The sequence below is a fragment of the Macaca thibetana genome, chromosome 12 (genome assembly GCF_024542745.1).
Source record: "Macaca thibetana thibetana isolate TM-01 chromosome 12, ASM2454274v1, whole genome shotgun sequence".
In the NCBI taxonomy this organism is placed as follows: domain Eukaryota; kingdom Metazoa; phylum Chordata; class Mammalia; order Primates; family Cercopithecidae; genus Macaca; species Macaca thibetana.
In genome coordinates, this window is record NC_065589.1 from 696,269 (window position 1) to 712,229 (window position 15,961).

Here is a 15,961-nt window from a genome sequence, read left to right on the forward strand (position 1 = left end):
TTGATTTGTGTATATTGAACCAACTTTGCATTCAGGGATGAGGCCTACTTGATTGTGGTGGATTATTTTTTTGATGTGCTGCTGGATTCAGTTTGCAGTTATTTTGTTGAGGATTTTTGCATCAGTGTTCATCAAGGATATTAGGCTGAAGTTTTCTTTTTTGTTGTGTCTCTACCAGGTTTTGGTATCAGGATGATACTGGCCTCATAGAATGAGCTGGGGTTGAGTCCCTCCTTCTCCATTTTTTGGAATAGTTTCAGTAGGAATGATACTAGCTATTCTTTGGACCTCTGGTGGAATTCCACTTTGAATCCATCTGGTCCTGGGCTTTTTTTGGTTGATAAGCTATTTATTACTGATTCAATTTCAGAGCTCATTATTGATCTATTCAGGGAATCAATTTATTCTGGGTTCAGTCTTAGGGGAGTGTGTATGTCCATCTCTTCTAGGTTTTCTAGCTTGTGTGCATAGAGGTGTTCACAGTAGTTTCTGATGGTTATTTGTATTTCTGTAGGGTCAGTAGTAACATCTGCTTTGTCCTTTCTAATTGTGTTTATTTTTATCTTCTCTCCTTCCTTCTTTATTAGTCTAGCAAGGGACCTATCTTATTAATTTTTTTCAAAAAACCAATTTCTGGATTTATTGATTTTTTAATGGTTTTTCATGTCTCGGTTTACTTCAGTTCAGCTCGGATTTTTGTTATTTCCTGTCTCCTGCTAGCTTTGGAGTTGGTTTGCTCTTGCTTCTCTAATTATTTCAGTTGTGATGTTAGGTTGTTAATTTGAGATCTTTCTAACTTTCTGATATGGGCATATAGTGCTATAAATTTTCCTCTTAACACTGCCTTTCCTGCATCCCAGAGATTCTGGTATGTTGTATCTTTGTTCTTATAAGTTTCAAAGAACTTCTTGATTTTTGCCTTAATTTCATTATTTACCTAAAAGTCATTCAGGAGCAGGCTGTTTAATTTCTATGTAATTGCATGGTCTTGAGTGATTTTTTAGTTTTGACCCCTATTTTTATTGTGCTGTGGTCTGAGAGTGTGTTGGGTATGATTTTGGTTCTTTTTACATTTGCTGAGAATTGATTTATATTCAATTATGTGGTCAATTTTAGAGTATGTGTCATGTGGCAATGAAAAGAAGGTATATTCTGTTGTTTGGAGATGGAGAGCTCTGTAGAGGTCTATCAGATACATTTGCTCCAATGCTAACTTCAGATCCTGCATGTCTGTTAATTTTCTGCCTCAATGATCTGTCTGACACTGTGAGTGGAGTGTTGAAGTATCCCACTATCATTGCGTGGGAGTCTAAGTCTCTTTGTAGGTCTCTAAGAAGTTGCTTTATGAATCTGGGTGCTCTTGAGTTGGGTGCATATGTATTTAGGATAGTTAGGTCTTCTTGTTGAATTGAACCCTTTACCATTATGTAATGCCCTTCTTTTTGATCTTTGTTGGTTTAAAGTCTGTTTTATCTGAAGTTAGGATAGCAACCCCTGCTTTTTCCTGATTTCCATTTTCTTGATAGATTTTCCTCCAATCCTTTATTTTGAGCCTATGGGTGTCATTGCATGTGAGATGGGTCTCTTGAAGACAGCATACTGTTGGGTTTTGCTGTTTTATCTGCTTGCCACTCCATGCCTTTTAAATGGAGCATTTAGCCCATTTACATTCAAGGTTAGTATTGATATGTGTGGATTTGATCCTGTCATTATGTTGTCAGCTGGTTATTATGCTGACTTGTTCATGTAGTTACTTTATAGTGTCACTAGTCTGTGTGTTTAAGTGTGTTTTTGTATTGGCCAGTAACAATCTTTCCTCTTCTTATTTGGTGCTCCTTTCAAGATCTCTTGTAAGGTGGGTCTGGTGTGAGTGAACAGCATTTGCTTATTGGAAAAGGATCTCATTTTTCCTTTGCTGAGGAAGCTTATTTTGGCTGGATATAAAATTCTTGGTTGAAAGTTTTTTTTTCTTTAAGAACGTTGAATATGCTCAATCTCTTCTGGCTTGTAGGGTTTCTGCTGACAGGTCCACTGTTAGCCTGATGGGTTCCTTTGTAGGTAACCTGCCCTTTCTCTCTCACTGCCTTTAACACTCTTGTTTTCATTTTGACTTTGGAAAATCTGATGATTATGTCTTGAGGATAATCTTCTTGTGTAAAAGCTTGCAGGTGTTTTTTGTATTTCCTACATTTGACTGTTGGCCTCTCTAGTGAGGTTGGGGAATTTTTCTTGGATGACATCCTGAAGTATGTTTTCCAAGCTGTTTGCTTTCTCCTCATCTCTTTCAGGGATACCAATGATTCATAGCTTTGACCTCTTTACATAACCACATATTTCTTGGAGATTTTGTTCATTCATTTTTATTATTTTTTCTCTATTCTTGTCTGATGGTCTTATTTGAGAGAGCCAGTCTTCAAGTTCTGAGATTCTTCCCTCGGCTTTGTCTACTCTGCTGTTAATACTCGTGATCACATTGTGAAATTCTTGTAGTGTATTTTTTAGCTCTACCAGGTCAGTTAGGCTCTTTTTTACATTGCCTGTTTCATCTGTCTGCTCCTGTATCCTTTTATTGTGATTCTTAGTTTCCCTGGATTGAGTGTTGCCATTCTCCTGAACCTCAATAATATTTGTTTCTATCCATATTCTGAATTCTATTTCTGTCATTTCTGCCAACTCAGCCTCGTTAAGAGCTCTTGTTGGAGAACAAGGAGCCATCGTTTGGAGGATGGAAGTCACTCTGGCCATTTGAGTTGCCAGAGTTCTTGCATTGGCTCTTTCTCATCTCTGCATGTGGGTGTTCCTTTACCTGTGGTATAAATTGAATACAATCAATAGACTTCTGGATGTTTTCACAGGGCTGAAGCTTTGTGCAGGGTCTTTATTTGTATCTGACTCTTGTCTTTGGCTTTACAGCAGGGGTATGTTAGAGAGGCATTTTTGGTGTTGAAGCTTTGGGATGTGATCCAGTAGGTGGCTCTCAGGCAGAGTGGTCAGTAGGTAAGCTCCTGCTTGGTCATGTGGCTCCCTATATTTCCTCACAGTTGCAGCCATGCTGCCTCTCAATGCTCAATGCTCTGAGAGTGTGAGCGCCTCTCCCACTTGAGTCCTGGCTGTGGAGCATGGCCCAGACCCCTTGGGACAAAATGTTCATCTACACTTTGTTCTGGTATTTCTACAATTTTTATATAAATTATTGATCCTAATTTAACTAATTTTGAAGTATGTTCAATTAAATAGTGAAAGGGGTTTGTTAAATTAACTTTTTTTTTTTTTTGAAATGGGGTCTTACTCTGTCTTCCAGGCTGGAGTGCAGTGGCAAGATCATGGCTCACTGCAGCCTCAACCTCCCAGGCTCAAGCAATCCTCCCCTCCTGAGTAGCAGGACCACAGCTGCACACCATCAGGCCCAGCTGTTTGTATTTTTTTGTAGAGACGGGATTTTAGCGTGTTACCCAGGCTGGTCTCAAACTCCCGAGCTCAAGCAATCTGCCCACCTCGGCCTCCCAAAGTGCTGGAATTATAGGCATGAACCACTGCACTTGGCCCAAAATTAACTTTTAAATAAGTAAATTTGAGTAAAAAGATGGGCATATTTAAAGAAAAGTTGCAGCGAGTGGATGGTGGGAGGGCTTTGCACACGTTGGGTCGGGGTTTGGACGACGGGGGTCAGACCCTGGGCTCCCAGGACTGCTCACTGCTGTCAGTCTCCACTGGCTCCACAGATCCACGCAGCTGTGACGTGGCAAAGCCTCTGTTTAGTACACTGTGTAAAAGTCAGACAGCAACACGGACGTGCGGGAACATTTCACCCCACGCAGAGGGCAGCCAGGCAGAGAGAAGGCAACCTCCTGTCCCCAGGCTGCTCCCCAGGAGGCCTGGCACCCACAGCCACGTCTGAACCAGCGAGGCCGCTTCCAGGGCTAAGTCCCCTTGGCTTTCCTGATCGCTGGCCACGTGCCTGCCCTGCTGCAGAGCACCCCAAAAGCCAGCCGAGGCCAGGCCAGGCGAGAGGCTCTGCCTTCCCATCAGGCACAGACCTCCTTCAGGACTAATCTGGACAGGAGTCTGCCTGCATTCCATGGTGGGGAGTGGGTCTGGGAATCCCCCCCAAAACCAAACCACACATGTTTTGATGCACGTGCATTTTTCCATTTAATTTTCAAAATGGAACCAAAAATATAAAAGGACCTTCGTGTTATAAAAACCTGCAAACCAAGGAGTGACAACCCCTTCACACCCCATTTCTCCACATTCCTCAAGGAGGTGACCCTGTTCCCAGCAGCGGCGTCCCCACCTGGGCCTGGGCAGGGCCTCACGGGTGGTCTGACTTCCTCCTCCTCCTCCTAAGTGGGGTCATGCAGGCGCTGCTGTCCTGGGACACCCATACCCTAACAAAACGTCTGGGAAATATTTTCACTATCTTCTTAAGTGCCCTGCAGTATCCGATCCATGCATAAAAATATAATGATGTGTTCTGTCATTCTGTTCATTGGTATTTTACAAATGTTTGATGCTCACAATTTCTCACTGTTAAAGAATAATGTCACAGTGAACATCTTTGCGTGCACATATATGATAACAGGTGTGGATATTTTTAAAAGTTAAATGCTAAAAGTGGAATTTCCAGGTCAAACAGTGTCTGCATTTTACATTCTTATAGATGGAGTCAAATTACCCTGTAAAGAGGCTATTCCAATTTACGTGCTCTTTGTATTAGTTCTTTTTTTGCTGACATAACAAATAACCAAAAACCCAGTGGCCTAAAAGTGCTGGCATTTACCGTGGGGCAGCGCCAGGGGTCAGAAGTCAGGAACAGGGGGCCCAGAAGGGGCTCCTCCCTCGATCCTGCAGGTGGGAACCCACCTTGTGAGGGCAGGAGACAGATTCCCAGCCATCTGCCTACTTGAACAAGCACACGCACATACACATACCCTGTGTGCACACAGACACGTGCTGTGAGGGAAGAACAGGTACCAGACTGGAAGCCATGTCAGGTTGCCCTTGAGGGAGCCCTCAGCCAGCGTGAAGACCCATCTGGGCTGCCCTGCGGGGACACCCCTGTGCTGGGGCCAGTGCAGGAAACGGACCTGCGGGGGGCGGCTCCTGTCAGCCCAGGGTGGGCCGGGCTGAGGCCATGTGCACAGCATGGCTGAGAAAACGAGCAAGACTCCAAGGTCCAGCCAGGGGCCCGATGGCCTTTAGGGAGACCTAGCACTCTTGCGGGATCAGGAGGACCAGAGAGAGACCTTAGAGTGTATACAGGAGGATATCTTTATCACTGAGTGCACTCAGACCCAGCAGACTCAACGTCCAAAGACTGGGCCCAGAACAAAGACAGTGCCTGACTTTTATACACACTTCACAAAAGGGGGTGGGCTAGCTTGAAGCAAGCTTACAGTGGTGTGAAAGCAGGGATACCGAGGCAGGACAAACTCAGGATTGCACATGACTGTTGTGAAGCAACCCAGATGTCCGTTATTTAGGTTAGCCTGGGCAGGAGCTTATTCATAACCTTCACTGTGGCACCCAGGTGGCCGTAACTGAGGCCTGCTCAGAGGCTCATGACCATCACTCTACTGCTTACACAGAATACTTGAAGTCGCTAGTTACAGAGAACAGGAATTTATAAACTCATTCCATAAAACAAAGGAAAATTTGTTTTTCTCCTTCCTATGTTGAGGGAGTGCCGGGAGAGTCTCCAGGCACATTCGATAATATTATTATTAAGACTTTTCCTGGGTCTGGGCTGTGCTTGTTGCTGCCTCTGGGACAAGGCAGCCTAACACAGGAAATCTTATTTCTCTTTCTTTTTAATTTTATTTTTCTTTAATTTTCTGCCTCAACACCACCTGAGCGTGGCTCCGTGAGTGCAGGGCCAGGGTGCTTCAGGAGCTGTGCTTTAGGCGGGTGGAAGCCCCCAGAGTGGCCATGCAAAGGGACACGGTGCTCAGCACTTGCCAATTCCTGCGCATACCGGGCCCGGGTCCAGGTTCTCAGGTCCTGCGTCTGGCGGCCCCCACACCCTGGGCTCCCGGGAGGCTCGAAGGACAGCGCTGGGTGATGCCGCACACGGGGAAGGCTCAGCCTGCGCTGCTGCTGCGACTGTGAGGACGCCGGCTTCGCCGTCACAGAGCCCAGGTCCAGGGGCGCAGGACGGGACTGGCGCAGGAGGCTACGAGGCAGCGTTCCCGGCCGGCGCGCGGAGGGGATGCGGCGGGCGGGACTCCTGGGCTAGAAGGCGGCTGAGCCCGGCAGCTGGAGCCCTGCAGCCTGGACGACCGCCTCTCACTCAGAACCTCCTGCCACAGGATCGTCCGGAGCCCACTGCACTGGGGTAGCTCAGGAAAGAGGAAGAAATGCAAACGCCTCAGCGTGGGGCAAATGCATTCTCCCAAACTCCTCCTCCCTCTGGCTGATCATGCAGATAGTGCAAACTCGACCTGCAAACTCCGAAACAGGGGGAATCAGAATGCGCTCCCCGCGACCTTCCAGCGCCATCAGGCAGGGCCAGCACGTGGCGCCCTGACGTCCCTCCGCGCACAAGTCAGAATGAAGGGCCTGGAGGCACCTTTCGAAGCCCTAGGCCGGTGTTTTGATTGTTGGTTGGTTTGGCTTCTTGGCTCCCTCCTCCCGTGTGTCCAGAGCAGGTGGAGGATCCCCGTGGCGCTCACGCATAGGACCTGGGGAGACCACCACGGGCTTTACAAAACCGCAGTCCGGCTGGAGACGCCCTCCTGGGGTCATTCCTTTCCCCCCACCTCTCCTGGGGTCACTCCTTTCCGTTTTTAGGTCGTTTCCTCCCATCTGTGCTGCACGCAGCGGCTTTTCTGAAGCAGCTGCTGGTTCCCACCGGCGTCTTCCACCCTCGTTGCCTGAGCGCCGTCTTTCCACCTCGTGCATTCTGTGTGCTGGGTCACGTCCTGGCGGGTCGTGAAGCCGAACCCCAGTTTCCAGGGAGCCACAGATCAAGGTGTCCTGAGCACACACCAGGACTCGGGAAATCACAGACAGCTCCCAACCCACTGATGACACCCACAGAACTCCAGTTAAAAAAAAAAAAAAAAAAAAAAAACTGTGAAGGATAATATAAAAAATAAGTGTACAGTCTGCTTTATGATAGTAAATGAAATTTTCCCAAAAGCTTTCACCTGAAACTATCAATTACTTGGAAACCTCGTAAAGAACCAAGTGACCCGGGAGATGGGAAAGAAATCATGGAGGCTGGCCCTGGCCCGGGCCCTGTTGCCGGCTCCCTGAGGCCTCCAGGGATGGAGCCTGAGAGAGGAGCCCCGTCCAGGACAAAGTAGGGGGGCTTCACTTTATGCATCGACCTGATGGCGCCGGGGCGGCAGCCAGGACAGTGTTTCTGGGTGTGGCTAGGAGGGTGTTTCCGGATGAGACTGGCATCGGAATTGGTGGACGGGGTGACACCCGCGTGCTGGGTATCATCCAATCCTCTGACGGCCTGAAGGGGCCTCAGTGGAGGAAGGAGGAATGGCCCCTGCTCTCCTGCCTTCCTGCTTGCTCCAGGACGCCTCATCTCACCGTCTCTAGACCAAGGTCTGAAATTTACACCAACCTCCCTCAGAGTCGGGCTGACTGACACCGCAGGCCTTCCTGAGTCCCAGACGGCAGATCCCGAGACCTCTTAGCACCTGTCACTACCAGAGCCAGCTCCTCACAATAAATACGTAAATCTACGTATGGGCCGGGCAGAGAGACCCTAAGCATTTCTGTGTCTGCCTCGAGTGTGTCTGCCTCGTCGTTTTGTGATAGACACTTCGCCTGCGTTAAGTGCAGAGGCCGCCATTCCTGAGACACAGGCCTGGGCAAAACCAGGGACTTCCAGATGCCCCAACGCCCCTGCCAGACACCGGCTCCCTCCCACCCACGCAGCTTCCTGGAAGCAACCATCGAAAGAAGAAAAACAGTCCTGTGGGGGCTGAGAGCGGAGGAGGCGCAGCTGGCTGCCCTCCAGATTCCTATGCTGCCAACAGCTGCCCGCCGGACGGACAGCTCTGCCAGGGACGGTGCCCAGACAGAGGGCAGCGCGTCTTTCTGGGACTGAACCGACGCCAAGCATGCGTGTCACCGAGCCCATATAACAGAGAGCGGCAGGCGAGATACAGGCGTGTGCATCCCGGAAGGGGACAGGCTGAGGACCCTCAGCAGACGCGAAAACCGGCCGGTCGCTGAGAAATGGTTGGAAAAGTAAGCTCTTTGTGATGTGACAGGCGCTGTCCTTGCTTGAGAGATTGGCGCTGCATTTGGGGACCCCCAAAATGTGAACAGAGTACCTGAGATATCTGGCACAATACGTGAGCCCACCCGCATTTCGCTGGGGGAATTAAACTTTGTAATTTTGCTTTCCACTGGGATTCCTGACGTCAACGCCTTCGGGGGACAATGTCTCCATCACCTGCCTCCCAATGCACACCGTTGTCTGTTGTTGTTGTTGTTGTTTTGTTGTTGTTGTTGTTGTTGTTGAGATGGAGTCTCACTCTGTCGCCCAGGCTGGAGTGCAATGGTGCAATCTCCGCTAACTGCAAGCTCCCTCTCCTGGGTTCACGCCATTCTCCTGCCTCAGCCTCCAGAGTACCTGGGACTACAGGCACCCGCCACCACGCCCGGCTAATTTTTTGTATTTTCAGTAGAGACGGGGTTTCACCATATTAGTCAGGATGGTCTGGATCTCCTGACCTCATGATCCGCCCACCTCGGCCTCCCAAAGTGCTGGGATTACAGGCGTGAGCCACCGCGTCCGGCCGCATGTCTGTTTTTTCTGTCTCTGCTAGTTTGCTGGTTCTCCCTTTTGCTGCTGGTTTGTTTTCGTCCCATGAGGGTTTAAAGGGCTTCCTTTGGAGGCTAAGCATCCTAAGAGCCAAAGCTCTAACGCCCACGCTGCTCTCTGAAGCCCCCGCCAAGTACAGCCAGGTCTCAGCTGTCAGATGTTTTCCAGCTGTTAACTTGGTTTGAATCTGACACTAGCCCAGCCCCGGCTTCATTCGGGGAGGCATCTGCCCAGACACCAGAGGAGGCGCGAAGTTCCGGGGAAGCAACTGGGCAGGCCCTGACTGATGGGGTCCGTGCATCCCACCCTCCTCATTGGCTGAGTTTCCACTCATTGAATTTGCGCCAGCGTCCTCAGCACAGGCAGGATGGCTGAGTTCAGTCCCTTCGTGATCAACTTTGCATGTCTAAGTTTCTGGAACAAAGGGCGTGGCATCGATGAGCGATTTCTGTGGCCCTCCAGGGGCAGCTTCCCAGCAAAGCGCCCAGCACCCACATCACAACAGGCTGCGCAGGCCGCAGTGTCCGCACCTCTGCAGCTGGAAGCCCCCAGCCAGGGGTCACATCAAGCTCCTGGAAGGAGTCCCCAGCCCTGTTCACTGCAGCCTGAGCTGAGCTCCAGAAGGCAGCCTCGCCCTCTCCACCTGAAGCAGGTGACGTGTTTGCAGGAAACGAGCCCGCGGGTCTTAGCTGCCTGGTTTTCCCCTCGGGCCACACTCCTGCTGCCCGTGTTCTTCCCCAGCAAGAGAGAAGCGTGGGGGGCGGGGAAAGAGAAATGCCTCCAAGGCCAAGCAAGGCCAAAGTGAAGAACAAAGTGCCCTGAGGGAGGCAGCCAGGGCTGCAGAAATGGCACCGTCCACCCGATAGGCCCCGAGGAGCTTGCCGGATAGCGGCTTAGGGGTTCAGGCGGCCCCAGAACAGTGGATGCCTCGTTCGTTTGGAGACCCGCTGCCTTGCACCCCGAAACGTGGCTCTGGCTCCCTTGTGTAAACCCCATCCTCAAGCACAGAGCAGGGCTGTCCACAGAGACCTGGGGCCAGGCCAGGGCAGGCACCGCCCAGGGACCCAGGCTCCACGCCTCCCAGGGAGAGCTGACCCGGAGCAAGTGGGCTCCAGTAAAGGCTGCTGCTGTAGGCACTTGCCCTTTGTCATGGACATTCTTTAGTTGTTTGTTTGAGACGGAGTCTGTCACCCAGGCTGGAGGGCAGTGGTGCAATCTCACCTCACTGCAACCTCCACCTCCCGAGTTCAAGCGATTCTCCTACCTCAGCCTCCCAAGTAGCTAGGATTACAGGCACCCGCCACCAATCCTGGCTAATTTTTGTATTTCTAGTAGAGATGGGGTTTCACCATTTGGCCAGGCTGGTCTCTAACTCCTGAGCTCAAGTGATCTGCCAGCCTTGACCTCCCAAACTGCTGGGATTACAGGCGTGAGCCACCACGCCCAGCCTTGGACATTCTTGATGGCTGTAGATTGATATTCTAAGACTGCTGGTGTCCTGGAGATGCTGGAGTCCAAAATAATTGGAAAGTAAACATTTCAGTCAGCCTCACTTTAGCATATTACATCAAATAGCAGAGCTGAAGTTTTTCAGTATAACCTGCCACATTTAACCCCACTCCCGGGTTTACGTATTTCAAACCAAAAGGTACCCAATAACCAAGTGTCGAGAGAGGCCGACTGAGCCGGACACGCTGGCTCACACCTGTAGTCCCAGCACTTTGGGAGGCTGAGCCAGGAAGATTGCTTGAGCCCAGGAGCTCAAGACCAGCCTGGGCAACATAGTGAGACCCCATCTCTACAAGATATACAAAAATTAGCCGGGCAGGGTGGTGCACACCTATAGTCCCAGCTTCTCAGGAGGCCGAGGTGGGAGAATCACTTGAGTCCAGGCGGTCAAGGCTGCAGTGAGGGGAGATCGCACCACCATACTCCAGCCTGGGCGGCGGGAGTGAGACCCTGTCTCAAAAACGAGGGATGGACTCACCTGGCACAGGAGCCACAGCCCCATCTGAGAAACACTTGCCTCACTGGTGGGACCGCGGATCACCCACACTAACACACAGAGTTAGAAGTGCATCATTGCTTAGATTTTAAAATGACTAAAAGCCCAAAATAGAATTTGCCCTCCGTTTCTACTTCTGCCAACCCAGGAGACTGTTCCAGAAGGCAGAGTGGGTAGACTGTTTAAGAGCCAGCCGGGAGCCTCCTGAGGCCTGAGTCTCAGAGGGCAGGCTCCGCCATCCCCCATGTGCCAGAAAGGTGGGGACCACAATGCTCCAGGCTGAGCTAGCTCCTCTGCCGTCCGGGTGCTGGAGCACACACTCCTCAATGGGAATGGCACAAGGTGGCTGAGCTCTTCTCCACTTTTTATTTTCCAGAAAATGAGTAAAAGCCTCACACTGAAGAATCCTGGAAGAGTAGCATATGATTCAGGTGGGATAAAGATGTTTTGGGAGAAAAAAATTGAGCATCACGCAAGACACCTGCAGAACGAGGACATGAGGGTTCGCAGGAGCGCCCTGAACAAGTGAGTCAGGATGTACAGTGCGTGGGGGACCCCTGTGCCTGAGCCGCACTCATCGTCCAGGGGCAGAGCCCAGCCAGCAGTGTGCCTGGACACAGCCCTAGCCCTCAACCCACCATGAAACCCCTCAGCTCCAGACCTGTGTAAAGAGTCAACCCAGGAGGAAACTGACAGCCTAGTGATCACATTCGGAACAGTAAGTGGGAAATGACAAGACACCACACTGCTAACCATGAGACCAGGAGCCCAGATCAAACATTGCTCTCCAGGCAACACCACACCCCAGTGCCCACGGCCAATTCACCCACACCCCAACACCCACACCCACACCCCCTTCCCCCACACCTCAACACCCACACCCCCGTCCCCCACACCCCAACACCACACCCCACTGCCCACAGCCAATTCACCCACACCCCAACACCCACACCCACACCCCCTTCCCCCACACCTCAACACCCACACCCACACCCCCTTCCCCCACACCTCAACACCCACACCCCCTTCACCCACACCCCCTTCACTCACACCCCAACACCCACACCCCCTTCACCCACGCTCCCTTCATCCACGCTCCCTTCACCCACACCCCAACACCCACACCCCCAACACCCACATCCCAACCCCCACACCCCCTTCACCCACACCCCAACACCCACATCCCAACACCCACACCCCAACAATCACACCCCCTTCACCCACACCCCAACACCCACACCCCCTTCACCCACACCCCAACACCCACACCCCAACAATCACACCCCAACACTCACACCCCAACACTCACACCCCTTTCACCCACATCCCCACTCACACCCCCTTCACCCACAGTCCAACACATACACCCCCTTCACCTACACCCCCTTCACCTACACCCCCTTCACCCACACCCAAACACACACATCCCAACACCCACATGCTCTTCACCCACACTCCAACACACACACCCCATTCACCCACATCCCAACACTCATACCCCCTTCACCCATACCCTAAAACACATACCCCAACACCCACACCCCAACACACACATGCCCTTCACCTACACCCCAACACCCACACCCCCTTCACCCACACCCTAACACACACACAATACCCACACCCCAACACCCATACCACAACATGCACACCCACTTCACCTACAGCCCCTTCACCCACACCCCAACACACACACCCCAGCACCCACATGCCCTTCACCCACACCCCTTTCACCCACACTCCAACACACACACCCCTTCACCCACATCCCAACACCCATACCCCCTTCACCCACACCCCAACACCCACACCCCAACACATACCTGCCCTTCACCCACACCCCAACACCCACACGCCCTTCACCCACACCCTAACACACAACACCCACACCCCAACACCCACACCCCAACACACACACCCACTTCACCCACACCCCCTTCAACCACACCCCAACACCCACACCCCAACACATACCTGCCCTTCACCCACACCCCAACACCCACACGCCCTTCACCCACACCCTAACACACAACACCCACACCCCAACACCCACACCCCAACACGCACACCCACTTCACCCACACCCCCTTCACCCACACCCCAACACCCACACCCCAACACGCACACCCACTTCAGCCATACCCCCTTCACCCACATTCCAACACCCACACCCCCTTCACTCACACCCCAACACTCACACCCCTTTCACCCACATCCCAACACCCATACCCCCTTCACCCACACCCCAACACCCACACCCCAACACACACACCCTCTTCACCCACACCCCAACACACACACCCCAAATCCACACCCCCTTCACCCACACCCCAACACACACATCCCAACACCCACACCCCCTTCACCCACACCCCAACACACACACTCCAACACCCACATGCCCTTCACCCATGCCCCAACACCCACACCCCAACACACACACCCCCTTCACCCACACCCCCTTCACCAACATCCCAAAACCCACATCCCTTCACCCAATCCTTTCACCCACAACCCAACATACACACTCCCTTCACCCACACACCCTCCCCCTGCCATCTCCCTGACACCCCATCCAGGATCACAGGAACTTTTCCAGAAGGAAATGTCTTTCTCTGGCTTGTTTTTCTGAGGTCACTGCCCTTGAGTGACGTATCCGTACTTGTGCCCTTCCTCCTCCTAGCAGACATGCTCAGGAAGGCAGATACGAAGCCAGCACGCCCTTCTCTCCTAGGGCCAAGCCCAGGGGTCTGTGGGTGCTGAGTGGGTGACCCTGAGCCGACCTAGGGTGTAGCCACTGCTCAGGGACAGCTGGATGGGGAGCGGAGCTCCTCATTTGCTGCAAGACATTGGCTGGCACACAGCAGGCGCTTCCAGAGGCTCCAGGCAGCCCTTGGTGCTCAAGCCCCAAGCAAGAGAGCCGTGGTGCTCCTTCCTCAGCCTGAGGCGGCCCCCAGAGCCTGAGGGTGCCCCTCCCCACTCACCAGCTACCCAACTACAGACAGGGACCCAGCACAGAGCCCAGCACCAGGCAGGCACTCGGCAGATGGAGGAGAAAGAGAGGCCCCCCCGCCGCCAAGTGCCTGCCCCACAGGCCCTGCCTCGACCCTGCCCTGTGCTTCCCGGACGTGTGCCTCCGCGTGCCTCCCCGTGCCTCCACGTGCCTCCCGGTGCCTGCGCGTGCCTCCACGTGTGCCTCCGCGTGCCTCCGCGTGCCTCCGCGTGCCTGCGCGTGCCTCTGCGTGTGCCTCCGCGTGCCTCCCCGTGCCTCCGCATGTGCCTGCATGTGCCATGTACCCTGGTGTCCTCTGGCCATTGCCCAGGTGCAGGTCCCAGGACCTCTGGCCATTGCCCAGGTGCAGGTCCCAGGAGTGGGCTCAGGCCCTGGGACTGTGTCTGCGCTGCCTCCTCCGGCCCCCGAGATGGAGGCTGGTGTCCCAGGCAGGCACTGGGTTCTCTCAGGGGCCGGCGGAGCCTCCATGTGCACAACCCCCCTCCATTCACCCACATAGCCCGGTTCTCCCCAGGTCACGGGGCCAACCATCACTTTTAAGGTCACTCTTAGGTTTCCCGTTAGAGAGTAGCCTAACTTTCCTCCCTGCATGAAGCCCAGAAAGCTGAGAGGGTCCCGTATGTGAGCCCATGGGCCAGGCCCACCCTGGGAAGCTGCCGTGAGAGAGAAGCTGGCCCATGTGGGAGACTGGCCATCCACAGCCCCTGGCTCGGGACACCACGGTCCCCTGTGGAGGGACAGAGGCCGCTGGTTCCATCACCACGGGCTTGGCTGTCCTGGCAGCCTCTCTGGGATGGGCGGCCAGCCGTGAGGGCCGAGGACTCCAGGACATGCATGGAGCTGTCCTGGGCCCCGCCAGTCAGCAGCCATGGCCTGGCAAGGGTGAATGTAGCTGTCGCTCGGGGACCATCACCGTGGGGCCCAGCCATCCGGGCTATACCGCCTGCCACTCAGCAGCGCCATCGTCACCTGGGTTCTGGGCATCTGGGACAAGTGTCCTCATGGACACAGCTCACCCTTGGCTGGAGCCGGGCACCCACCCCACTCTCCAACATCTAAAGCCAAAAACACCTGAGGCTGAAGGAAGCGGCAGCCACGGGCAGGTGGGGATCTGCCCAGGTCTCGGGGAGCCTGGACCACTTTGACCAGGCCATTCTTGCCGCCAGGTCCCCCCGTTGCGTGGGGCTGAGATCACAACATATCACCGTCCACTGTGGCCGGGCTGGGCAGGTGAGGCGGGCCGGCAAGCGAGAAGGAAGTGGGCACCCACAGGCAGCCGGGCAGGGTGCAGGGAGGCAGGCAGGCCCCAGGCAGCCACAGAGGCCGCCCCGTCCTGTGAGGGCACCTGCCACTCGGTGAGCAGAGCAGAGGCAGAGGCTGCAAGAGCTGGAGCTCAGGCGCAGTCTCTCTGGGGCTCGGAAGCTTCCAGAAGTGGGGGCCCAGGCTGCTTCCCGGGGCAGGCCTTTTTCCTCTCCTGTGAGGAGGGTCCTGAGTGAGACCTCCCCCACTGGGCAGCAGCCTGAGCCAAGGCCCACCAGGGCCCTGGGAGACCCAGCAAGGTCACAGCTGCCGGCTGGGCAGGGACACGGTGACACCCCCCCCAGCGGCGAGTGTCACACTCCTGCTCTCACAGGTGCCCAGGTGCTGAGAGACACAGGCTTGGCTGTCACTCAGTCCCAAAAGCTTGACTCACAATGACGAAATTGTCACCCTGCCCCAGGCTCCGCGTGGGATGGGCTGAGCAGCTGGAGGGGAGGAACAAGATGCTGCAGGGCCCAGGGAGGTGCCCAGACGGGGTCCCAGAGGTCGCTGAGCCTCTCCACACCAAGGACAAGATGGCAGCCTGAGGGCCTGCGAGCTCCAGGCTCTGCGTGAGCTTCCGGAGGGTCATGGAGAAAGAACACCACGCGTGGGGTCCAAGCACCCACGCCAGAGTTCACAGGATCTTCACCATGGAAATGGCCCGCACTTCGCTGACCCCGTAACAACCCCACCTCGGGGTCCGCGCTGCAGCAGAGTCCCAGGGTTCTCCAGCACATAGCTGGTGCCCAATAAAACCTAAGTCAATTGGATTGAACGTTTCCTGCTAAATTTTCTTCCTATCTTTAAGATGCATATGTAGTAAACCTTTGCCATGATGTTACAAACTTGC

The 15,961-nt window shown here is 53.6% G+C and overlaps 2 protein-coding genes across 4 annotated transcripts in view; both read left to right on the forward strand.

Annotated features, from left to right (window-relative positions):
• THAP4 (THAP domain containing 4) overlaps positions 1 to 15,961 on the forward strand; it is a 691,437-nt gene that overhangs the window by 394,533 nt on the left and 280,943 nt on the right. The gene's annotated exons all lie outside the window — the stretch shown is intronic.
• Positions 8,104 to 15,881, forward strand: FAM240C (family with sequence similarity 240 member C). 2 transcript variants are annotated; one of them, XM_050751993.1, is made up of 3 exons: positions 8,104 to 8,211; positions 11,173 to 11,321; positions 15,530 to 15,881. In XM_050751993.1, the coding sequence occupies exons 1-3, from the start codon at positions 8,200 to 8,202 to the stop codon at positions 15,654 to 15,656; spliced, it is 288 nt and encodes a 95-aa protein (XP_050607950.1). In that variant the 5' UTR covers positions 8,104 to 8,199; the 3' UTR covers positions 15,657 to 15,881. The 2 variants fall into 2 exon arrangements, with proteins under 2 accessions (XP_050607950.1, XP_050607951.1); XM_050751994.1 differs by lacking the exon at positions 8,104 to 8,211 and adding an exon at positions 9,420 to 9,443.

What these genes read in the sequence shown, in the direction of transcription:
- FAM240C (XM_050751993.1), top strand. An exon ending in CGCAGGAGCGCCCTGAACAA is followed by an intron (nt 11,322 to 15,529) that starts GTGAGTCAGGAT and finishes ACCCTGCCCCAG; the next exon opens with GCTCCGCGTGGGATGGGCTG.